Below are 24,675 nucleotides of genomic sequence, written 5' to 3'. Positions count from 1 at the left end.
CTGATCTTTGTCTGTAGCCTGGATGGTGGAGGTCAGGATGAGGGGAACTGGATGAGAAGGCTGGGAGGGAAGGTGTTAGGTTAGCCCCTAAAAGCTTGCTTCTTTTTAGTGCTTTAAAAATACTATCCAAGCTCTTCAGTTCCTTGAGTTATTTCATATCAAATTTCCAGCCCTGCTGGAACTATTTCAGTGTTGCGCATGTGTGCTGGCTGTAGTTTTATTAACTCTTCCTGTAACAATTATCTGCTTCTGAAAGGTTTTTGGGAATCTGCCTTCAGACTAATTTTTTTTTCTTTGTCTCCAGGAATGTAAAGCCTAATATGAATGCTCGTGCTGCTTGGGCCTACTTCTGTTTCTGCTTGTATTATCCCCAGTTACTTCACAGCTGAACTTTATCTTCCCTGAAAGCCTGGTCACATGTTTCCCTGAGCCCCAGCAGCCCTGCAACACTGCAGGAGAACAGGAGCCATCCGTGAAGCACAGGCAGAGGGATGTTCTTAGCGCTGACTCTGACTCCATGCGGGACCTGGGGCAAGAAGAGTCCTCAAGGAGGAACAGAAATGGTGAGAGTTTGAATGTGCAAAGCTCATAACTTAATGCTGTGCAGGTAATTCAGGAAGAAATACAGTATGATGAAAGGAGTAACTTCATGGGAAGAGCTTTGCAATCTCACTCTATCTGCTGCTGGCTTGCTGTAACTGGCTGCCTTCCCTAGATATGCCTCCACTTCGCTGCTGTTAAAAGTGAAGATAATTCATCTGTCATAAACTCAACTGAGATAGAAAGCCCAACATGTGTTTCCAAAGCCAGATCTAACATAAAATGGTTATTTATAAAGTAATTAAGAAAAATAGTTGAATAGGAATCTGCTAAACTATTTCAATTTTGCATTCATTACTTCATAAAGCTCTAAAAAGGCTGCTTTTTTTTTTTTTTTTTTGCAACTTTCCCTTTTCATTTATACTTTGTAGTTCTCAAATCCTGTGTCCTGGACAGAGTGGGCAGGGTACTATGAAAGGATAACTGCTGTTACTCCTCTGGCATCACAATGAACACCCTGCTGGAAGCCCTCTTCTGACATGGCTGCCTTGCTTCCCAGCAGCACAGCAGGTTAATAAAGATGAAAAAGAAAAGAAATTCAAATGCCTCTTTGTATGCAATGTTCCAAATACTCTCCCTTGTGCTTCAAAGAAAAGGAAACCCTTTGGTTTTAAGTCTAGCTCCATCATTTCAAACTATATTATTTATTAGTAATGCTACTAAGAAGTACAACCTGTACTAGTTAAAACCTGCCTGGCAATGCTAATTTATATTACTACCGTGGTGCGGGGTGATAGTCTCTGGTATGGGATGTGACACTCAGGAGGAGACGAGCCCTGCTAAAATCAGTAAGGGTGATGCAGTCTACCCACCTCTCTGGAGGCTGCTGCTGAAGATGATGATGACAGAATGTGGATTTCATTGCTGTTTGCTGGGCCTACTGCTTCAGCCAGGAAGGCGCTGGTCACATAATAGGCAACTTTTGACTAATGATGCTTTTTTTATATGCTGCAGACATGGAGCCCCGTTGAGTGGATGCAGCCATGCTACTGTGAGCTAACAATCTTAGTGCTGCGCTGTCCTTAAGGTTTTGTCTGTCAGATTGTACAGAAGCTCCATGAATGCTATTTTTACCTTCAAGGTCACGGTAGAGATAACTGTGTCATTGTAAGATCTGCAAGGCCTTGTCTGGGGCTATATGTAATGTGCATGTATGAGGGTTGCTCTGAAAGTAATGCCTCCTTTCTACTGTGTCGACCCACAACATCATGTTACATTTTGTTGCCGTGTGACACATGGCAGCAGATGGGCAGTCTGACAAAACAGTGTCTGACATGGAAGTGGATACTGAAGCAAAGATATGAGATTGAATTCCTCCATGTGGAAAAAAAAATGGCACCCACTGACATTCATCAATGCTTGCTGAGGGTTCCTGGAGACCAGTGAGTGTCTGTGAGCACAGCGAGGCAGTGCGTGGTGTGACAGCAGGTCACTCTGCTGGTGCAGGCTCTTCTGCTCTTTGCTGGTGAAAATGCAAGATCATGGTGGCAACTGTTGAGAAAAGCTGCTTTGTAGCTGAGAATTCGCTGTGTCGCACAGTGTTATGGTGCTCCTTACAGCTGCTGTTGTTTTCAGGGTAATAAATAGGAGGTTTCACGTTCAAAGCAACCTGTGTGCATTAGCACACTAATGTGTCGATTCCACCATACCTTTCCAATTCACGATTAGCCCCAAGCCAGGGATTGCCTTGAGCTTTTTCTGGCTGCTACGCTCTGTTAAATATTTCAGCAGGGCTTCTCATGCACCAGAATCGCTCTAATTAAAGAGTACCAGCTCTGGAAAGGTGCTTGTGCAACAGGGGCCTGAATCAGCCGCTTTTCCCTATGGTCACTGAGCATCAGCTAATTACGAAGGGCCGGCCCGAGCATCCTGCCGCACCATCCTCCCAGGACTGCTGAGGGGAGGCGATGGCCGCCCCGCCAGGCTTCCCTTGGCCCGGCACAGGCTGAAGCGGAGGCCTGTCTCTCAGCGCCCTCTGGCGGCCGCGCTGCAGCACGGCACATCTCGACGAAAGGCCTCGTTCCCTCAGCGCGGGCGGCCGGCGGGAGAGGCGAGTCGCTCGTCTACTCGAGAGTGTACGGCCGCCGGGCGCGACGTCAGCGCGGGGCGTGCGCCGCTACTCGGCACAGTTCGGCCGGGCGGGGCGGGGCGGCGCCGGGCGGTCCTCGCGCCGTCAGCTGAGGGGCGCCGCGCCGACATGGCGGCGGAAATTCACTCGCGGCCGCAGAGCAGCCGGCCCGTGCTGCTCAGCAAGGTGGAGGGGCACCAGGACGTGGTGAGCGCCGCGCTCCTCATCCCCAAGGAGGACGGCGTTATTACGGCCAGCGAGGACAGGTAGGAGACGGACCGCGCGCGCTCAGGCCCCGAGCGGGGCAGCGGGAGGCCGGAGCCGCTCCGTCGGGCGGGCGGCGGCTGTGGCGGGGGGTGGCGGATGGCCGTGAGTCCTCGCCCGCTGCTGTCAGGGAATCACTGCAGCTCGGCCGGGGGCACGACGCCCTGCCAGGGGACCTCGGGGTGCGACGGCGCGGGGGCTGGAGGCTGTGAGGGCGTTGGAGTTACGGAGCGGGGAGAGCGGGAAGGAGGGAGCAGGCAGCTCCTCGTGAGTGAAACGGCAGGGTACCTGTGTTCAGGTTAACTAGACTTTATTGTTAGGTTCGGAAGGACAACCGGAACAGCGCAGCAGCAGCACAGCCTGATTTTGTTACCTTACTGTTAGCCGGGGCGTTCAGGCAGGAGTGGGACAGGGTGAGTGCTGACTTGGCCCGGTTGAAATGAAATTCGTCATTCTTCTGGGATGAAAGTAACAAACTGTGTACAGGACACGTTACGGTACACCTGCATGGATAAGCAAAGCTCTCCTGTGCTCCCGATGGTCCTTGGTCACCTGACAATGTGTATCTGCTATTAAAGAACTTGAAGCCATAGTGCTTATTGAAACTGATTATCAGCATTGCTGAAATTGAAGAAATTGAGAATTTCAAATTGAGAAATCTGGGTGCTGGTCTGTCTGCACATCTCTGAAGAGGTGGTGAGAATGTATTGTTCAGTGGCATGCTTGGAATTACTTGCTCACAAGTGCCAGCTGAGCTTTCTGGAAAGCAAGCACTTAGAAGTAGTTTAATTTAGCAAAAGGCAGACAAAACAAGTAGCTTCTGCTTTTGGTTTCTATTTATCGTGTATGGAAAATAACCGAATCACAGTTCTCAAAAGGATAGTTGGATTTATTTCCCTCTGCCTTTTTAAATTTTCTTTACCCCATGAAGATTAGCTTGTTTCATTCTTAAATGAGCTATCAATCACTGGGAGTGGAGTAAAAGCACATTGCTGCATGCTGAAAGCCCGTGAGTTTGGGATAACTCAAGTCAAAGGTGTCCTTACATCATCTAAAGGCTATCCAAGAATAGTTTTCTGATGTACTTGGAGTCAGGCTTCTGTTCCCGAAGAATATTATTTTGCAGATTGGGTGCCTGTTGTGATAAGCCTTCAAAGATGTGCTCTGAAGTGGTAACTCCTGGTCCTGAGGGCATACCAGCATTAGGGTTATACCACCATCTTCTTGGTCTTCTTTCCCAAGCTTTCAGGGTGCTGGAAGCTCTCAGTACAGCATTAGCAATGTCTGAGGATTAAAGGCATGTGTGCTTCTCAAACTGTACAATTGAGTATTGAAATGTTATATGTTTTCATAATCTTAAACTGCAGAGTGTCCTACTGTCCAAAGATTGGAAACATTGAGATCTGTGATCCCTCAGAATGCAGGGAGCAGCACCTGCCTTCTCAGAATTTGATTCCGCAGCTTAGCAGGGCTTCTTAGGGTTCCAAATGCAGTTTTTGGCTGTGTAAAGAGGTAAACAGCTTTGTGCACTCGATAATCTCTATGTAAATTCATCAGGATTTAAATTCTGACCCTCTGAAGCAACAGTACAAGTTGCTATGGCTCAACAAAAGGCAGTCATTGCACCTCATTTGCATCAAGCAGAGATGTTTGCATGCACTGAGTGGTTCTGGCTTTGGCTGAAAGATAGACTTGGTCTGTGTCCTCATAGAAAAAAAACTAACTGTAATCTGTCCTAGACAGTAGGTTTGGGATGAGACTGAGCAATTTCTTCTTTATTCAACCTGTATGTGCATGGGGTAGTTAGCTTCTAAGTGGCTATATGGGTTGAATCATAATGTGCTTGCATTAAATTTGCTTTGATGTGTTTCACGAGGAAGCGATAAGGAAGTAGCGATTCTGAAGAGTTCTCTTCTGCATTAACCCTGAAAAGAGGTTGCGTGGTACAGGCTGGCAGAGGCCTGTAGCAGACAGTGCTGCTGTTTAACCTTCGAGGTATAGTGCTGAAGGTTAGCAGCCTGCACGCTTAGATTACACTGATAAGGGCTGAGAATGCAGCTGCATCTTTATCTGTGCACATTTTGGTGTCGGTTACAGAGCTGTGTGAAGAGAGGAGAGGCTGCTGTCTGCTTGGGCATGCATTAATTTCTGAGAGAAGTTTTGCACTTCTGAAGTTAAATTCTTGCAGCCTGCCTTAGAGAGGGAGCTCCCTGAGATCTTTAAGCTTTCAGACACTGTTGTGCTGTATTGCCTTAATCAGAGGTACACAGTACATCAAAGCCTACTCACTCACCTATCTTTCACCTGCAGTTTAGCATGTTATCAAATTTTAACTCTCCTGTTTGTTCCATAAAAATGGGGCGTAGGTGTTAATGCTGCAGAACAGGCACTGTGAGCAAATAACAGAGTTCAGGAAGCAAAGAGTTGCTGTGTACAACCCCTTTGAGCTGTATACCAGAACAGTAGGGCCCAAGTATTAAACCTTGATAAGCTAAGGCTGGCAAGCATTTCAGAGTAACCAGTCACAGGAATGTGTTTACATGTTAGATAGTAAGGAAAACATCCTCTGTGCACGTTGTGGATTATCTTCATTAGAAGTGCTGGCGTTCTTTCTATTCCAGGTGTTATTTTCTACATTAAGAAATAATGGTTCTATTTTTATTCGAGGATACAAAAAATACCGTAGCAGGTCTGTGAATATCAATAAAAATCGAGTGTGCTCTGAAGCCCAAAAAGAGGCAGGAATACATGCAGGATTATCTTTGTTTTCAGTTGGGGAACTTACCATCTGTGAAGCTTTCTCAGCAGGTTCCTGGTAAGGATTATTACCTCAATGCTCCTGCAGGTATTTTGCCTGCCCCCAGCTCCCAGGCTACACCTGGAGCTGCTGGCAGCACGTTGCTCAGCCTGCTGTGGGTGAGGTTGTTGCTCACAGCTGGCTTGTGTGGCTTCTGGGGTCTGAGAAGGAGCGTGGGCTGCATGGCTGTGATGGTCAGATCCCTGCGCTTGACCTTCGTGTCCTTGTTCTCAGCAAACAAATGGCAGGATGTGTGTTTCCCAGTGGTAGCTGGGGATGCTGAGGGATAATAAGGTAGTGTAGGGGCCCCTCAGTGAAGGTAAAGGTTCTGTATTGATAGCAATCTAACAGGCTCTGTAGAAATTCTAGCATACCTTAGTACTGGTGCTCTGTGACAGTCAGCAGCTGCCGTTGGATTGGAATTGCTGCTTAAATTGCTGATTTTCTAGTGGGATTTGAATGTTGGTCAAAACTAATGCTTTAATGAGCAGAAATCGACAAAAAGCATCAGCTGCCTGCTGTGTCCTTGAACTGGCATTGCACTGTGGTTATACCAGATTCCTTATGTTGTTTTGGGAACGCAGTCAATAGCAGTCTACATACTTTTACTTTATTTTGTCTGCCAGAAAAATGCAATCTTCTGTTCCTGCCAGAAAACCAACTGTTGGTGATTGATCTCAGGTAGAAAAGCAGTTGTTAGTGATGTGGAGGTCTTTGAAAGATGGCACTAGTGTAGTGGCACGGTACTTGTACAACCGTGGTGCAGCTGTTTGTACTGGGGCAAGTTGGGATTTGCCTGCTGATCTTTCACCACTTCTTTTTCCCTGACGTGCATTTGGCTTTAGAGGGCTGCATAAGTTGCATGAGCTGCAAATGCTGTAGGAATGCTGAAGGATTTTCTTCTCCCCGTTCAACCCCCAGACTTTTTCTCCATCACTGTCTGGTGCTTACTTGTTCTGTTAATGAAACATTGGGAAACAGAAAATCACTAGAAGTTGGTAAGGCCATATTTTGGTGTTGTTTCAAGATCGTTTTGTGTTACTGTTAAGCAAGCAAACAAAACCCCTTTGAATTGCTCTTTCATGAATAATATTCAATGTTAGGGGAGTTTTCAGGCCTTAAAAAAAAATTCTTCCCACCACTCTCAAATATTCAAGTTTGTTGTAATTTAAAAGGTGTGTGTTTGTCTCTGAGTGATCCTTAATGCATATTGACATTTCTACATCCATACTGAGACTACCTTCAAACAAACCTGTCTTTTTCTAGGCCCGTAATAGGGGGCACATGTAGAAAGTGAGCAGCAGGCAGCTCTTTTCTGGTACTGAGCACAGGGCCCATTCGTAAAATAAATACCAAGTTCTGGGCAGAGGGCTTCAGACTTGACACCATGGTTCTCGTGTTACAACAGTTTCGTGGTAGAAGGAGGCTGTGGAAGTGGTATTATTGGAGAACTTGCTTAGTTCTTTAAGCTAGAACTGCTATTTCACAAACAAATTCTCCCAAGGAAAAGGAGACAGGCCCTAGCTATGGATGAGTAGGAGAAAGAACTGCAAAGTGGGATCTTGACACGGGCTGTTAGTGAGCTGCTGTGAGGCAATCTCTTCAGATTTTGCTGAGAGCTTTATATAATTAGATAGAAAGCTGTCTTACTGCTTATCTTTGCAAGCATGAGTTTAGTGAAGTCTAAAATCTTACTTAAACTGAAGTGAGAAGCTTTCAGAAGTTAATTTTGCTGGCTTTGGCAACTGTTTGCTCAGGCTGTCCACTTTAGGAAGCAACTGTGTCGTTAATTACGACTGTGGAAATTACACTTCTCAGAAATTTGTTTAGAAAAAGCACATCCTTGCTTCCTTCGTGTGAATTCCCAGTCCAGTGCAATTGACCACAATACTGGGAGGAAACAAAGCGTACTGTGGAAAAATCAACAATGCATTATGTCAGTTGCTACAGTAACTCTTAGTCTGTTTAGTCTGTTTACAGCAAAAAATGATTACTTGATTTTTGCTAGAAGTGACGGGGTTGAATTAGGATGGGTGTAAGCTACCATCTGAGATGCTCAGAACAGTTCCGTTTGAGTATGGTGAAGCTGTTTAACTGCTTGAAAAAGCTGACCTCTGCTACAGCTGGCATTGGCATCGTAAGGATGGTGTGGATGCACGTTGCTGGGAAGTGGTGGCTGCAGTGTCAGCTTGTGAGGTAAATCCACACCACGAGGGTGTGATTAGAGTAAGGAGGAAGTCGTAGTTTTTAAGAGACAATCTTAGTGCAAAGCATTAAATGAACTGGAGTAATACACATTTCTCACTGAAGATGGTGGAAGAGCGTATTTTCAAAAGCTGAAAATCTTGATTGTTTTGAAGCAATGTGTACTCAGCTGTAAAGATTTAATCTTTTAGAAGAGAGAAGAAGTACATTAAGAATGTAGGCAATGTCTGCTTTATTTTATGAGTAGTTTTTTAAAGGACAGCTCTTACAGGAATTACAAAATTAGAGTGCTACCTTTGCATCTTCAACCTGTTCTGCAAAGTTCTAGTCCTGATGCAAGACATTTGTTGCCTTTTACACTCTTGTTAAACTCTTACTAATGATCCAGTGTGGTTTAGCAAATCCATCCCTGATTTGGAGTCTCTTGAAATAGTTTTCAGGTACCTGTGTTTACAGATTACTTAGGCTTCCATTTAGGAATGGGGAAGTTGAATTTAAATAGTTACAAATAAGACACAGCAGTTTGGAGAAGTCTCAAGTAGACCTACAATAACTTTAACATTGTCTACATGCATGCTCTTAACTTCTAAATGTAAAATCCCTTTGGGTGTGTTTGTTGTAGCTTTGTGTTTAATTGATGATAACTTCCTACTTCATTGCTGATTCTCCTGTATCCCTGGAGCTGATATTTAAGGAACAAACTAGTTCAGATGCCAGAGATGATGCACTTACAACTGTCTTCTCCTCGCTCTTTCCACAACACAGAACAATACGAGTATGGCTGAAGAGAGACAGTGGACAATACTGGCCCAGCATCTATCACACCATGTCATGTAAGTAAAACCTTGGGGATGGTAAGTGATGGCCAAGTGTAGCATACTTCTTTTCTCAAGCACTGGATTCACTTGGTAACCTTTAGTTTGGGAGCTTTGCAACAACTCACTGTCAGGCTTTAATTTGAAACTAGCTGTATTCTGTTGTGAACCAGATCCTTCACCAGGTAAATTGCTGTGTGGATCTGCTGCTCAAGATGTCTCAAATGCTGGCAAATAGCTCATCAGCTGAATGGTGAACTTTTCAAACTGTTAACTGAAAGAATATTCTCTGCTCCCCAAGGTATATGTTTTTTATTACTTCTGAACATTTAGATAATTAAGAAAGTAGTACTGAGTAGCTGCTTCAGATCTCCAGTGTCAGTACTAGGCATCACCTCACATGAATGTTTCACTACAGGCTCTTTAATGTAGAATTCCTGCCTACATACCTATCGTATATAAAAAGGCAGAATACAATGATGAAGTAAATAATCAGTAAAATCAAAGGTGGTCTTTGGAATGACGATTTTTGAAGTAATTTGTATTCAAATATTAAATGAAGACCAAAGAATTGGTCTCCCTGATGTTCTGTGTCATTGCAGCTGTAGACAAGTAGCTTAGGATCTGGATTCTAAATGCCAGCTGTAATCTTTTTGTTTTCCTGTTGGTCTGAACTACAGCAGTTGTTCCATTTGTCAGTTCTCAAAATAGACTATTCAGATTGAGCTCTAGAAGGGTTTTTACAGAATAAAGCATGTCTGTAGTAATGGATTTGTCCCGGATCACTGCAATGTTCCACTGTCCTGTAGCTTTAAAACTGTAAATAAACTTCAGGCAATGTTTTCTGAGGATGTGAGAAGAGATGGTATTGGTTTAGAACACTGTACTCTTCTTATAATTTTCAAGTTAAGCAACTTCAAGGGCTTCTCTTTTTTTTGACAGCTCCGTGTTCGGCCATGGCTTATCATCATGACAGCAGGCGAATATTTGTAGGCCAGGATAATGGAGCCATCATGGTAAGTTGCTTGACTTCTTTTCAGTACATGGATCAGAATTGCTTAGATTGTCTGGGAGCATCAAGTGTTGCTGGCAGCTGATAATTTGTTTTCTTTCCCCTCTTTTTGGAATGCAGTTATTAATAAATGGCTGAACTCCTTGACAATTCACCTGAGTAGCACATTGGAGAATTGCAAAGAATTTACCTGTCTAGATGTGAGCTAACTAGCCTCAAGAAATCACTGAGGCACTAGTGTAGCAATGAGCCTGGATTATTATGCTTTGTAGGGAATGATTTCAAGAAATTTATTAAGTTGTGTGAAGTGCCCTGGGGGGTACACTAACAGGGACTGTGATGCAGCTAGCTTGCATGTTCAGAAGTATTGATCTCCCAGGATCCAGTTGCACGTGTCTGAACTGACTTACTGCAGACCTTTTCACGATGTTGAAATTTCAACGCTAGTCCTGCAGTAGGAAAGGCAGGGTTAGGTTCAGTGCATTGTCTCTTGCATGCATAGAGAACTGTATGTCTTTCTCTTAGAGAAGTAGTCTTTCTGGTTTGCTACACGTCAGCTGTAATTTCTTTTCTGCTCCTGGAGAGTGGGTACATACAGCAGAATAGAAAGCAGGTTTTTATTCTTCCCAGCTTTCTTGGCAAAGGAGTGGAAGCCCCATGACTTTCAGAAGTCTTAGTGGTTTCTCTTTGAAGATAAGGTCAAAAGAATAAGTGTTCTGTGAGGAGACAGGGTATTATATGAATGTCAGAAATAGAAATAGCTAACTATCAATAAGCTAAAACTTTAAAAATTTTGTATATTCTAATGAATCAAATAGAGAATACTGTCACTTAAATTTGTCTCTTCGTTATGAAGCTTCAGATATTTAAATCGAAAGTACAGCAAGACGGAGTTCTTTTTGTTCCTGCTGGGGGCTAATGAGGTTTCATCCTATAGTATTTCCTCAGAAAATACTCTGTGGTAAAAATACATGTTAGTATAATAGCTGTAATTTGCAGCTGGCATATCCATGTGTTGTGCTTTAGCCTGAAACTGCTGAGATGCAAATTCTGTTCTGTGAGATTATGGCTCTTTTTCTACGTACCACTCATTCCAATGTCACTGCAACATCTTTGCTAACAGTTCCACTTTGATTTTAGGAGTTTCATATTTCAGAGGACTTCAATAAGATGAACTTTGTGAAGACCTATCCAGGTAAACTGTTAACCAGTGTCTACACTAATGTATGTATGAAGGAGGGGCTTCTAAAATGCTTGAGAAACTGGGCAGAGTCAGAGATTTCTGAAGTTCAAACACTCTTCCAGTTGTCACTTAGCTGGGAGTAACTACCATAAGATAAACATTGTTGTTGAATAATCTTCAGTCAGCTGAGTCTGAATTGCAGTCATTACCAAAGCTCAATGCATCATTAGCTTGTGCTTGTAATGAACCAGATCTAACGAGTTCAGATTTTATTCTTGAAGTGATGTAGCTGTACTGCATCAATGTGTAGGGTAAGAGCTTTCTAAAGGTGTGGTTGATATTTGCAAGTTCCATTCTGTAATTACTGGGCTAAATTACTACTAGCTAAAAGTGAGAGTCTCTGTCTTTTGGGAGAGCAATACGGGTGAAAAAGACCTTTTCTGGCATGTGGGAAATAGGGATTATTTTAGGTTTTATGGAGATTAAATTTTCAGCATTTGTGCATCCTTGGAAGAAATATAAAACATGATTGCGGGTTAAAATTGGAATAATAATGTGGAGGGCCTGATGGAAATTCTTTAAGAGCTACAGATTATGTAGTGGTACAAAGTACAGTGTGTCTTATGACTCCCTGACACCAATAGGAGCAATGTTCTTGCATACAAGAACAAGGCCTTGTTCTTAAAGCAACAAGACTCCCTTTATCCTAAAGTAGATGACTTGTCAACTCATTCAATAGAATAGTTACATCTTAGAGGTTAGGAGAGAGTTCTTTCGAAAGCTCATGTAACTTCTTGCTTAGTGGTAGCGTTCTAAACAAAGCCAGTGGGATTTGGTTTTGACTGGGTACCAGTTTGAATGCTGTGGATTAGAGAGACTTTCAGGTGCTTAAAAGAATGAATCTGAGTGTAAATCCCCTGGGATCGGGTAGCAGGCACTTAAAACATTTAGGCTTTTTAGATGTACTATATTATTCCCAATGAATCCTTGCTTTCTAACTAGAGGAAGCTGGGGGTTTACCTGCTGCTTAATCAGAGTATCTCGGGTATCTGGGTTGAACTCATCTCTTCCCTCTGTGGGAGAAAGGCTTAAGTCAGCTGACAAGCATGTTTGATTCACTTAAGCTATTTATAAGGCATATACTGAGCAGGACAATTCTAGCCTTTTAAATTAGCCTATAGGCTATTATAACATGATGGTATAACCTTGTTCAGATATCACCTTTGGCCTCTGTCTGTCTGCAAAGCACATGTCAATTTGTAGGGAAAACTAGCCAGAATCTTTTTCTTCCCACAGCTCATCAGAATCGAGTGTCTGCTATTACCTTCTGCCTGACATCAGAGTGGGTTATCAGCACTGGTCATGACAAGTGCATCAGCTGGATGTGTACCAGGAGTGGGAGTATGCTGGGGAGGCATTACTTCACCTCATGGGCTTCATGTCTACAGTATCCTTTGTAAACGATTGGTGCTCAGAAAGCTGGAAAACTACTGTTTGTTTAGCTCAAGTTGTTCCTTCCTTTTTATCTAAAAAGCTGTTGTTGAAATCTCTTGCAAGTGCACAAACCTTTATTTGATGTGATGTTAAATACTGCTGCTTCTGTGCTTCTGTTAGCTTTTGTTAGATTGTAGAGGGGATGTTGTGACCATGAGTTGTAGAAACCTTAATGTGTAGTAGTTCCTGATGTTGAGATGTTGGTCATTGTGTTGTGGAAATGCAGTTTGGCCTGTGTTCTTTCTGGTCATGTCACTCAGGACACCAATGCACACTAGCATCTGTTGAACAATCTGTAACCTACAAGTCAGATTGAGACTTGTCTGTGCTGTTTGCATTTCTGCAGACTGCTTTTAACTGCAACATTTGTAGCTTAAGAATTCTTACTGTCTTTTCAGCTGTAAGTACTTCAGGATATTCTTTATGTAACAGATGTAGAAAACTTGTAGCTTATATGTTAAAACTTCTGAACATGGGTTTAAATCCCATAAATCCTAAAACTGTACAGAGCCTGCCTTACTGATTGAAGAGTAATTGATTTACAAATTGTCAATTGATTGACAAAGCTGTACTGTAGTTGTTCTGTTCTGTTGCTGTCTTTATTCCAGAAGTTGGGGTTTTATGTCCTGCAAACACACTGCTTGCTTTGGCCAAGTGTAGCACAGGGTCGGGTTAATTGGTGTGCGTGCTATGTGACTGCTCACAGAACAGTCTGATGCTTCAGAGCCTCACTGAATGCCCTACTACTACTATAGTACTATAGTATAGAATGCCCTACTACTATTACTATAACTACTGTAACACTACTGTAAATACTGGAACAGTTTATTATGAAGAGAAAAGCACATGACCTTTTCTGTCAAGATCAAAGTAAATTTCCAAATTTACTGAAGTTGCGCTTCTTCTGTACTGAAGACTCTGGCATTTGAAAAGGCATTCAAACTGATCATGCCTTTGACTTCAGTTTGGAAGAACTGGCTTTCTGACATGTGTGCTAGTTGCTTGATTTCTCTACCAGCAGAATCCCTGGCATTCATTTGTTAACAATCCTATATGCAAGCTTCTGAAAAACACAGCAGAGTGCCTCTTCTTTACTGGATTAACAGGGATTATGCCAGCATGAATTTCCAAGATGAGGAAAGGATCACACATTTGGGAACTTAATGGATTTGTTGAAAGTGACTCGTTTGTCTCAAGATTTCTGTGGGCTTAAGAGATTTCAGTGCTGTTAGATTGCAAAACCTGTGCTTTTTTACTTGTGGTAAACTTCGTGGTACTCTGTTCCTAAAAATTACTATTTGCTGTTGTGGAGAATAGGCGACATTGCTAGCAGCTGCTTCTGGTTTTTTTTTTGTTTGTGGCTCCGAAAGGACAGGTGAGTTAATACACCACTCCTGGGTTATGTGGAGTCAGATGTATGGGGTTTTTCTTAGTTTTTATTTCCTGAATAGCATACTTCTTCTAGATGTGGAAGTCTGATTCCATCTAGCTTCCTATCCTCTAGTTTTTGGAGACATTAGTTGCATAGTAAGAAGAATGGAATATCTGAAAACTGTTGTGATGCAAAGTGTGTGACCTTCTTAACAGGTTCTACTAGGATGTATTGTGGCTTTTGTGACAGTGTTTTGTAGCAGAACCCTTTCTGAAATACTTTCCAGTCTTCTGTAGTGTGTTCAGGGACCTGCAGAAAGCTTGAAAGTGGAGAGCAAGAACATAAATTGGATGATCTCTTATTCTCAGTAGCTAGAACAGTGGGAGTATGCTTCTACTTGTAAGGTAAACTGTGGATGGTCAACATCCTTGAATTTAGTTTTTCTGTTCTGGGGGTGCTAGCCAGTATAGCATGCTAGGAAACTGAGAGTTTATAGCGAAATCTGAGTAGCACCCAGTGACCATTGGAATAATTCTGCTAGTAGCTCTGTAGTACAAGTAGACTAAGGCATCTCTTGTGGAAGATCACAAGTATGTTTTGTAAACGTGTTAGAAATTGTTTAAATCTACTTAGATTATTTTAAATGATGGGATGGATTACCTCATGGCTTCTCTAATGAATTATGTCATTTTCCATACTGTCTTACTTGCTTATGTATGGAAGGGTGAGAAGAGAGAAATGAAAAGTATTAAGCTAATGCAGCTTCCAGCCCTTAAATGTAGTTACATAAATATTTATCCAGCATACTAAGATGTTCTTCTCCAATTTGTTTTGACTTTGTGACTGATGTGTATGTTCTGTGTTTCAATCTCTTAAAATACTTCTAAGAACAAATGAGGATTCTCCTTGATTGATGTTCAGATATGATTATGAAACTCGGTATGCATTTGTTGGTGATTATTCTGGACAGATCACCCTTCTGAAGCTTGAGCAGAACACATGCTCGATTATCACAACGCTCAAAGGGCACGAAGGTAAAGTAACTCTTTCTCTTGATTCCAACTGACTCAGGTTATAATGCCTTACTGTAAATCAGGATGAGACATTTGGTTGGATATGCAGCTCCTAAGGATACATATTGCACAGACAATTAGTACAGCGTAGTAATCAGAAAATTTTCAAAGCAGTACAAGTTAACTACTTCTTAAAGAACAGATGCATCCTTGCTGTAGGGAAATCTTAGTCCTGTATACACCTAGAAGTACTTTCATTGTAGATGAGAAAATAAAGGTAAACATGCATTCAGTTAAGTGCAACTTATCCACTAGATGGCCACCTTTAAAAACTTTAGTCTCCTTGATGCTGAAGAGAAAGAACTAGAATGTGTTGCTTTTTTTTTTTTCTTCTTTCCCCCCCCCTGCAGATCTAGTGTTAATATAATACTTACAAGTAGCTTGAGCAAGCCCAAATCTAGATGCTAAAAAGCTGTTTAATTCCAGTGAGGTCCCTCCTGCTCTGGTCATTCAATTATGAGATTTTAGTTTGTGATTTCCTACGTTCAATAGAAGCTAAGCTATATGCAAGAGGTTTTGGGAGCCTTCTAGAATCAGCTGTTTAGTCAGAGACAAATGTCTCATCTCATGTAGTATAGCTGAAGCCCTTATCAGATGAAGAACATGAAGAACCAAATAGTCTGTAGCATGATATGGAGCCATCATCTGCAGTAATGAGTAAGGCAAGAATGCAACCTTACAGAAGGAACACATTATTTACTGATGTGCTGAGGGAAATAAGGCAGTGACTACTGTGATACTGACAACTTTCAGTATCAGCTGACTAATTTGTGAAGGGGTGAATTTACATGATCACGAGTATCTGGCCCATTGGAAAAGGCTGTGTTTTCTAATAGCTTTAAGTATAGAGTAGACTTTGCTAAAGCTGTATAGACTGCTTGCAGGGCTGTGAAATGACAAAGTTGGCTTTGAGTAGAAAAGGTAAACTGGAATTTTTTGAAATGACAAATGCATCTTCTGCTTTCAGTTTCAGACTGCTTCAGTTAAATGCAAAATAATCCTCCTGGCCCTGCTTTACCTCCTCCGAATGTTTTGTAGCAGTCTGTATTCAAATGCATCTCCTTGATAGATGGTATTGTTAGTTTGGAAGCAGCATGTCTGGATGTCACAATGCTAATTCTGTCTGTTGAGCTGCAATGAGCTTCTAAGTACTGTCTGTGGCAGACAACTTTGGCTTAGGTATAAATTACTTAAGAGTACTGTGGTCCTCAAAACTAAGAACTGGTCTGTTATAAAAGCTGGTTCAACTAGAGAGACCAAAACAGGTTTTGTTACGTTAGTGTAATTTGAGATCTTCCATTTTTTTCCACCTTCTTAAAGCAAAACAGGTTGTGTAGCCTATTTCCCAGGTGTCTGTGTAAGATCCCCTAGGCCAGGTAACTCTAAACCTGAGTGGCAGCTGGTTCTCTGAATGAACTGTGCATGCTAGACTTCAGAGGTCTTACTTTGACTTGTTCCTTTTCCAGTGCTTGCTTTAACTGTGACTTTGTAAGCAAGCACTGTTTACTTTTCAATTTAAATGGCTTTAGAGTTTGTCCCAAAAGACAACTTCCAGAATTCTCTGTACTTAATAGGCCACTCTGTGTAGTGCTGAAAATAACATTTAAATTGCCTGATATGGAACAGGTGGTCACTGTTCTCTGAGATAACTACTCCCAGATGGGTCAGTCTGAAAGTGATAATAGTCCTGAGAGCAACAAGACAGATCTCTTGCTGCAGAGAGCTGAAAGGAAATGTTTTGGGCTATAATTACTTTTCATTTTGCTATCAGACTAACAAGGCTTGATAACAACTGAGCAATGGAAGAATGCTTTAGTTAAAGGGAAGGATGTCAGTCTGTAAGCGGGGAAAAAAAAAGTTCCCACAACCACAGAAGTGTAGGTGGCGTGAGTGACAAAATTACTACTTCAGTCTGCTATATATTACCGTGCATATCAGATTTAGTTTGACTCGTGTGGCTGGATGACTAAATTCTTCATCTGATTAAGGAGAGGCACAGTCAGGTTGGCCCTTCTGAAAGTGGTTTTATAGTTCAGTACACAGTGTCTGAATTTGCTGACAGACTCCCAGTGAAGTGGTCACTTAGTTTCTTATTCCAACTATTTTCATGTTAAAAATAGTTATGTAAAGAGCTTGGTTTACCTACGAATGTTGTGCACTGAGTCTGTAACCACTGAGTGAGCACCTTGCTGTGTTCTGGATACTATTTTCTGCTTGGAAGGCTTTGACACTTCTCACCTTTTAGAGATCGCATAACAACCTGCTAGCTCTTAAAACCATGCAGACAAATACAAGGGGCAGAAAACTGATAACTCTCAAACTTTCTGAAATATGCTTTGCTTCTGATATTCTTCTTCAGAATGGTTTTGTTCTGTCACCAGTCTTTACCTCTCTAGCAAGACTACATCTTGCATGCTGACCTTTGCCTTAAAGCTTTCAATATTTGCTACTGTACTAAGGGAGTTCGTCAAGTTTCACTTTAATAGCACTTATTCCCTTAGACCTAACTTCAGAATGTTTTTTCATAGGAAGTATTACTTCCCTGTGGTGGGATCCTGTTCAACGACTGCTCTTCTCGGGTGCCTCTGATCACAGCATTATCATGTGGGATATTGGTGGAAGGAAAGGAAGAACATTGCTGCTCCAGGGCCATCAGTATGTAATGGTGTTTTTTCTGAATATTCTGTAACAAACACAGAGTGGGAGGAAGGCTAAATAGCATGGCAAAATGTTTAAATCTTTGTGAATAACAAAGAGAACTTTTTGCATAACTGAAGATATCCGAGGGAAAGAAGGATAACCAGTACTAGGAAAGCACTTACTGATAACATTTTTTGGTCAGGCTTGGCATTTCTAAACCATACGAATGTGACAGAAAAGTAGTCTTCAATCACATTGCTTGAACTTTTACATAAAGTTGTATGCTTCTACGTTGTAAACACTTAATTACTTGTGAGGATCTGTGAGGTGATAAACTAAATTACTGGAGTGGATCTCTGGATTTCATAAGCATGTTTCATCTTCACTGTTCTGTGGATTATGTAGTTGTTTGTATTTAATTTCATATTATTGTCAGTATTTTTAGAGGGACAACACTATCTAGCTGCTTCTCTTAAACCTAGGCCTTTAATTCAATCTGACTGGCAGTTCACCACTACTACTTAGAAATGCAGTGGTTATAGAGACCTTGTTTATGTTCAAAGATGTATTCGTATAGTGCATATTCTCCTCTTGTGTAATTTGTAGATGCCTCCATCCTACAGCTGTTGTTAGATCTTGAGGATTTAGTTTTAAGACTAAAGAACTAACAGAGTATTGGTTACAGAAGTGTAACTGGTGGCAGTGACTGGAGAACTTTATGCTGCTGTTAGTGCTGCATCATGTATCCTGTTGAAGACTAACAACATTGTTAGTTTCTCATTTAACATCTCACTTAGCATCAAACTTTGTACTGAATGGGAAAATGAGTTCTGAAAAGCAGAATTTTTTATTATTTATTTTTTTTTTTTTAAATTAAACTTACATGTTGCAAAGCATATTTAATACTTTTTGAGATCATTTGTTCAGTTTATTTGGATTGACTTTCACTTTGCCATGACTCTGTTCAGGATTCAGCCATCTGTCTTACTGGTGAATGCACGTTTTTCTTTGCAACTACAGACTTACTGTGGTTTATTAGCAAAAGTAGAAGCTCCATCTGCTTTCTAGCTATATCCTGAAACAAGCATTTCTCTTGATTTTTCCAGTTGTCTCTGTTTTGGTAAGTGGTTTTCCTTGCTAACACAGTTGGCACCTGCACTCTGAGGCAAATTGCTCTCTGCTCACTGTCAGTGCTTTCTGCCAGCAAATGTTAATATAGAGCTGTACGTCTGGTATTCTGGTCAAGCCTGTAACAACACTGTTCTTGTGAACATCCTGATGCTAGAGTAGTGCTTACGTGGCAGCATCAATTCACTCATCATCATAGCTCTATGTAGACTTAGCAAAAAGTATCTGGAAATCAGTTTTGGCTTTCTAGGTAAGTCTACAATGATCAATCAGGCTTTTCTGGGAAACTAAGCTTGATTTAAGTGCCTGTGGATAAATAATGTGTGCTCTGTTTCAGTGACAAGGTGCAGGCTATCTGTTACATTCAGCTGACACGGCAGCTGGTGTCTTGCTCAGCTGATGGAGGAATTGCAGTCTGGAACATGGATATCAGCCGAGAAGAGGTAAGATCATGCTCTAGGTAAAAGACATGTTTTTGTTTTTCCTCTTTGGAGGCTGATACGGCTTTTCTTAATCTGTTACCCTGTCTTTTTTCCTTGTGTTGCCTGAAACTTTCACACTGAACAATGTCTTTAAAACCTGCTCAGTTTTAGTGGTTGTCACTGTAATGGATAAATGCGCAGGACAGGCTTGGGAGGGTTTAGTTTCCCATATCAATGAGACATGTTGAGCCTGGGATAGCTACAGCCCTTGCTACTGGAACGCTCTGAAGTAGGCAGGCCTTTGCAATACAGAAACAAATGGACTGTACTTCAGAAGTCTTGAACTAAGTTCTCAATTCATGTCTAAGCATATAAGGACATGGTGTTGATTTTGAGATGCAAGTCAAAATGTGGAGGTTCAGTCCATAGAGTGTGTGTGTTTATGAAAGACCTCAGAGCACGTCACCTGAATCTGCCATCCACATTCTCTCTGCATCGATTCATATTCACCATAAGAACTGAAAAGATACATGTTACTGCTGCCTTTCATTAAACATAGTCATATGAGTTAGTGTTGGTTGTTCCCATAAGGTGATTTAAGATTCAGCCTTCCCTATCCTGTTGCTTTTTTGACCTACGCTGGGCACACTGAATGCTGTATGTGATAGTGCTAACATTTTTAGCATGAAAATCTCTCTTCAGAACTTCTAGAGTATTAGTGACTTCGTGTATGTTTATGATTACAAGCAATTGGCTTATTATACGATTAGGATTTCTCTTCTGGATTAAGACAGCTCCTAAAGAATAGACAATTTTAACACAATTAAAATAATGCAGTTACCTTAGAACAGCTGTGATGTTTCAGAACTTGTTGGAAAAACCACAACCAAGCCTAATCCAAAAGCAAAGAAATGAAATGTTTGTAGGGTGCTGAATGTGCTGCCTTTGAAGGGTCAGCTGGTGGGTGATGTTATGAGGTATCTTCAAATATGCAGTAAGGCACATAAGATTAGAAGAAAAGCTTTTTATTTAGAAGGAATGGTGACTCCACTACCAGCTGTACCTATTGATCTTGGGCAGTTCCAACTGTATGTTAGTAGTAGTAATCTCAGTCTTGTGGCCTACTTAGTGCCTGAAAATAAAATAAGAAGAGATCCTGCCCTTCTGTTAGGAGGAACTAGGAAGTTAAACTGGTGTCTTTTAAAAACCATCATTAATTGAAAACAGCTCTTGTAAGTAACAGAAGCAATATGAAAATTGCCCTTGGTGGAGTGAGAATTATTTCCTCTGTTTTCCTTCCCACTCCCCACTTCCCATGCTGGACATTTTACCACCCTTTACAATATTTTCCACTAGCATGGTGAAAGGATGGGGATGCAGTCAAGGTTGAAGGTCTACAAACTGGACATTTGGTATTAATAAATGTTTATGGTGAGATGGTGTAACTGACAATGTTAATGTTTTATTACTATCAGTAATGGATGTAAGTGAACTGAAGATAGATGTTCGTGGTTGTTCCAGCTTTCTTGCTGTCAGGTTTCAGGGAAAGTTCCCCATTGGGTGCTTAAAGTTGTATGTGGTATACATGTTCCAGTTCAAGTCTATGTGCTAGAAAAATTCTTGACTTACGTTCTATCCCTTAAAGTATCCAAGTGTGCTGAAATGTATGAAAGCCCTATTTTCATTTGGCATAGTTTGTTTATGTCAAGAAAATTATGTGCTGGTAAGAGAAATGCTTAATGAAAATGTGGATGGCAAATGCATATGATTTCTTAATGATTTTAAACTAACCTAAGGAAGCAAAAGAAGATCACTGCTTCAAGAATTTATTTCTGGAATTCCCTGTAGAGAGGAGCATGACAGCCATGTAGCAGTTAGAACTTAGATTACACAAGGCATTGGAGATTGTCTAGGCAGCCAAAGCTGCAGTCTTTGAGTGTTTGAATTTATTTTTTTATCGCATATAGCTTTGGGCTTAAAAACTGTAGGAGGTGCATAACTCTTGGTAACAAACTGTAGGACTTGAGATTCTGTTTGTGTTTTGTTTGTGTTTTGTACTAACTTCCTTGTACTGTACCCAAGGTAATCTGCTGTGTTAAAATCCAGAGCTAAGATGGCACTTTTCCAAATAAAACTTCACTGTGGGTTCTTAAAACAAACTTCCTTGACTGAGAGAATTCTAATCGCTTTCATGTCTTTTGTTTTATAGGCTCCTCAGTGGCTAGAAAGTGATTCCTGTCAGAAGTGTGAGCAACCGTTCTTCTGGAATATAAAGCAAATGTGGGACACAAAGACATTAGGGTTGCGACAGGTGAGATCGCTTATTTGAGTGTTTATCTGTACTTCAACACTTCAGCAAAAAGCAAACAGAAAATCACTAACACAGTTAAGTCTTGGTATTTTTGGTATTTTGGTGCTTTGAAGTGAGTGTTTATTGAGAGCTCACAGCTTCTGGGTAATGCTAAGAAACTTTCTAATTCTGTGAGAAGTGTTGCATCAAACTTGTAGCACTGGCCAAAGAAGGCTGTGCTGGGAGTCCTTGATTGGGTTTCTCTGAATTTTTCAGTTCACTGGAGCTGTGGACAGATAGCAAGTGTTGTGTAAAGTAACGCACGGCTCCCCTAACTGAGCAAACTGCAGCCTGTTGTGTTGTGGAGTACCCAGTTCAGTGAAGCAGTGGTGGCCTTCTCTTACTGGACAACAGTGTGAAACATATCCTGATAGCTTGGTGTCTGGAGGGTCTAGACAGACACTGAGGCACTGTGTTTCTGGCTTTCTTGGACCTGTATTTCCTTGGATGGCAGTCCAACCCTTTTTCCTCTGCTCTCATAAGATTGTGAAAGAAGAGATGAGAAGGAAGGATGCAGAGGTAAACCTACTGGTGGCAAGAAAGCCATTTAGAACTCCAGAGTGTTTGGTTTGAGCTTAAAAGAACTGAAGGCTTCCTTACATGTTGTTACTCAACAAACGTTTGATAAAATGATCAAGGGGTACAATGCAATGATATTTTTGTTTTTTGTTTTCTTCCATGAAGCATCACTGCAGAAAATGTGGGCAAGCAGTATGTGGCAAGTGCAGCACCAAACGGTCAAGTTACCCAATCATGGGCTTTGAGTTCCAGGTCCGTGTCTGTGATTCCTGTTTTGAGTCAATCAAGGATGAAGAGTGAGTATTAAGGAGTAATAATTCAAGAGATGCTGCTGAGGTGCTGAAACTCTTGTGCTTGCTATCCATCTTCACATAGCGTTATGCAGATATGCTAAGATGACTCTGTGCTAATAGGCAGCCTTTGGTTTGGGCACTCAAAGCAGTATAATGGCAGAGATTTCTCAAGTATCTTAGCGAATGAAGTTAGACCAGGTGTGATTTTAAAGCTCTTATATCCAGTTTATTCTTATACCTGAGCTCAGATCTAGGGTTGAAACAAATTCATCTCTATTTCTTTGTAGATAAGGGCTATTGATTGCACTTAAAATTGCTAAATGGGTGGTTGATAATGCATCACAGATGCCAGACTGTATATGCATCAGTTTATGTATACTTATTGAAAATTGTTTCTTCAACAGTGTTTTCACAGCCCAACATTATTTTCTTATGCTAGCAAATTGGGTTAGACATCATTTACTGTCTTATTAGGCAGAGTTGTGAAGGAGCACTTTTTTTTTTTAATCTTGTTAAGATTTTGAAAAGGAGATGCTGTGCCCTACCTTACTCACAGTAGTCAGGGGGTAAAAATGTAATGAGAGAGAATACTGTGTACTTAAGTTATTTCCCACTTCTGCTCTGGCATTTTTAACAGGCAGGGAAAGTCAGGAATTGTCACACCCGTATAAATAATTATACAAGCAATGCTTTAGCATGACTCAGTGATTTAATTCTGTCCCCTTTAATACGGCACTGCAGTTCTTTGGACTTAAAGATTTTTCTTGGAAGTTCATTTTCCAGTGCTGCAATGGTGCCATTAGACTTCATCTCATGGCTCAGTTTTGTTTGAATTGTTCTGTTGCAGCCGTACTTCCCTGGCAACCTTTCATGAAGGAAAGCACAACATTTCACACATGTCCATGGACATCTCCAGAGGACTAATGGTCACTTGTGGGAGTGATCGGATTGTGAAGGTATTCAAGTCCCTCTGTCCTCCATCCATTAGACAAATTCAGTAGAGAACTGATGTTTGTATTTACATTTTTCTTTCCAGTGACTGTTGCTATAAAACTTAACTGTTCTGTATAGCAAGAATCAGATTTGTTGCAGGCTGTCCTTTGTGTAACCGAATAAGGAAATTACTTGTAAGTTCACTGTATAGAGTCTAGCTGTCAGAAATGGTTACCATTGGTGTCTTCTGGACAAACAAAGCAGGTGTCAGCAGTAGCAGAATTTGCTAGTGGTTTTAAAGATGGAGACATGATAAAAAGGGCAAGCTCTGAGCTTCCTGGCTTCTTGGAGCGTTGCCACTGAAAGCCCTGTTTATGAAACAGTGACTTGGAAATCAGACTGATGTAGAATCTTGTTATGATTAAATTATGCATCCTCCATAGTCAGAACCGAAGACTCTTCCAGGCCATCCCTGTTGTTTTCTAAGTATGTTTATATCAAACTGCATAGCACAGTTTTTTAGACCAGACCTCCAGAGAACTGCTAGAAGGTAGATTTTTTTGAGGCTGAAGTTTGGCAGTTGGTTTGTAAGGCTGGTGTACCTCCCTGTCCTCCTCAAATCCAATTTAAACAGCATTTACTACCTCGTGTCCAGAGAAGTCTTTGTCTGCTTCTGTGCCTGTTAGAGAAATATATTTTAGGTCTTATTGTTGCTATATAATTCTCCACGTTATTTTCTTCTAGATCTGGGACATGACGCCAGTAGTTGGTTGCAGCCTTGCAACTGGCTTCTCTTCACGTTGATCTAATACCTGACAGGTTTATGCACCTTATGTACAGCAATATGCACCCAATGAGTGGAATCCTTCTTAAGAATATTACTGCAAACACTGGTTGCTTGATTCTTCTGCTGCTGTTCCAGGATGGACAGTCACCTCTATAGAGCACAGCTTTTCTGTTGGGCTCACCAGGAATCTCCTTGGTGCGGAAGTGCAGTTTCACAACCTCTTGGACTAATGTAAAATGGCTTACCTGCAATATGACACCTTGATGAAAGGACCTGTTGTTACTTGATTTATATGTAGTGTTAACAGTGTGCTATCTCTGCTGATATATCTTGTACAGATACTTTGTAGCTTAAACTTATCAGAGTAAAATGAGTATAGTACGTTCAGTTTGTTCAAGTAGTAAAATAACTTATTCTCTCTTCCAAAAAGCAATTCTGTATAAATACTTTTGAGCAGTCACTGTTTATACTGCCTCCAAAAGGTATGTTGGTTATTCCTATGGAAGGAGGAAATACTTCAAAGTGGCAGGTAGCTTCTTTCAGATGAGATAGTAAGAGAACCTTTCAACATACAAGATTTCCTTTATTGACTTTCTTGTAGTGTTTGTCTTCAAATTCAGTCACCAGTGAAATCACTTCTGTGGGACAACTGTTTAGGTAGTTGGTAATTCTTCAAACACTTCTAGGCTCTTCAGTAGAGTTTTAGCATAGCTAACAAAC

General features: G+C 41.3%; 1 protein-coding gene across 1 annotated transcript; it reads left to right on the top strand.

Annotated features, from left to right (window-relative positions):
* Window positions 1-2,797: 2,797 nt before the first annotated feature.
* Window positions 2,798-23,972, top strand: WDFY1 (WD repeat and FYVE domain containing 1; the record flags this gene model as incomplete). Its single annotated transcript, XM_079539865.1, has 12 exons — window positions 2,798-2,934; window positions 8,700-8,767; window positions 9,692-9,765; window positions 10,902-10,956; window positions 12,241-12,391; window positions 14,732-14,844; window positions 17,412-17,538; window positions 18,989-19,094; window positions 21,283-21,384; window positions 22,108-22,238; window positions 23,083-23,191; window positions 23,913-23,972. The coding sequence occupies 12 exons, from the start codon at window positions 2,798-2,800 to the stop codon at window positions 23,970-23,972; spliced, it is 1,233 nt and encodes a 410-aa protein (XP_079395991.1).
* Between the last annotated feature and the right edge of the window lie 703 nt (window positions 23,973-24,675).

This window comes from Tetrao urogallus (assembly GCF_951394365.1).
Source record: "Tetrao urogallus genome assembly, chromosome: 9".
Taxonomy (NCBI): Eukaryota; Metazoa; Chordata; class Aves; order Galliformes; family Phasianidae; genus Tetrao; species Tetrao urogallus.
This window is presented reverse-complemented; position numbering and strand designations above follow the sequence as displayed.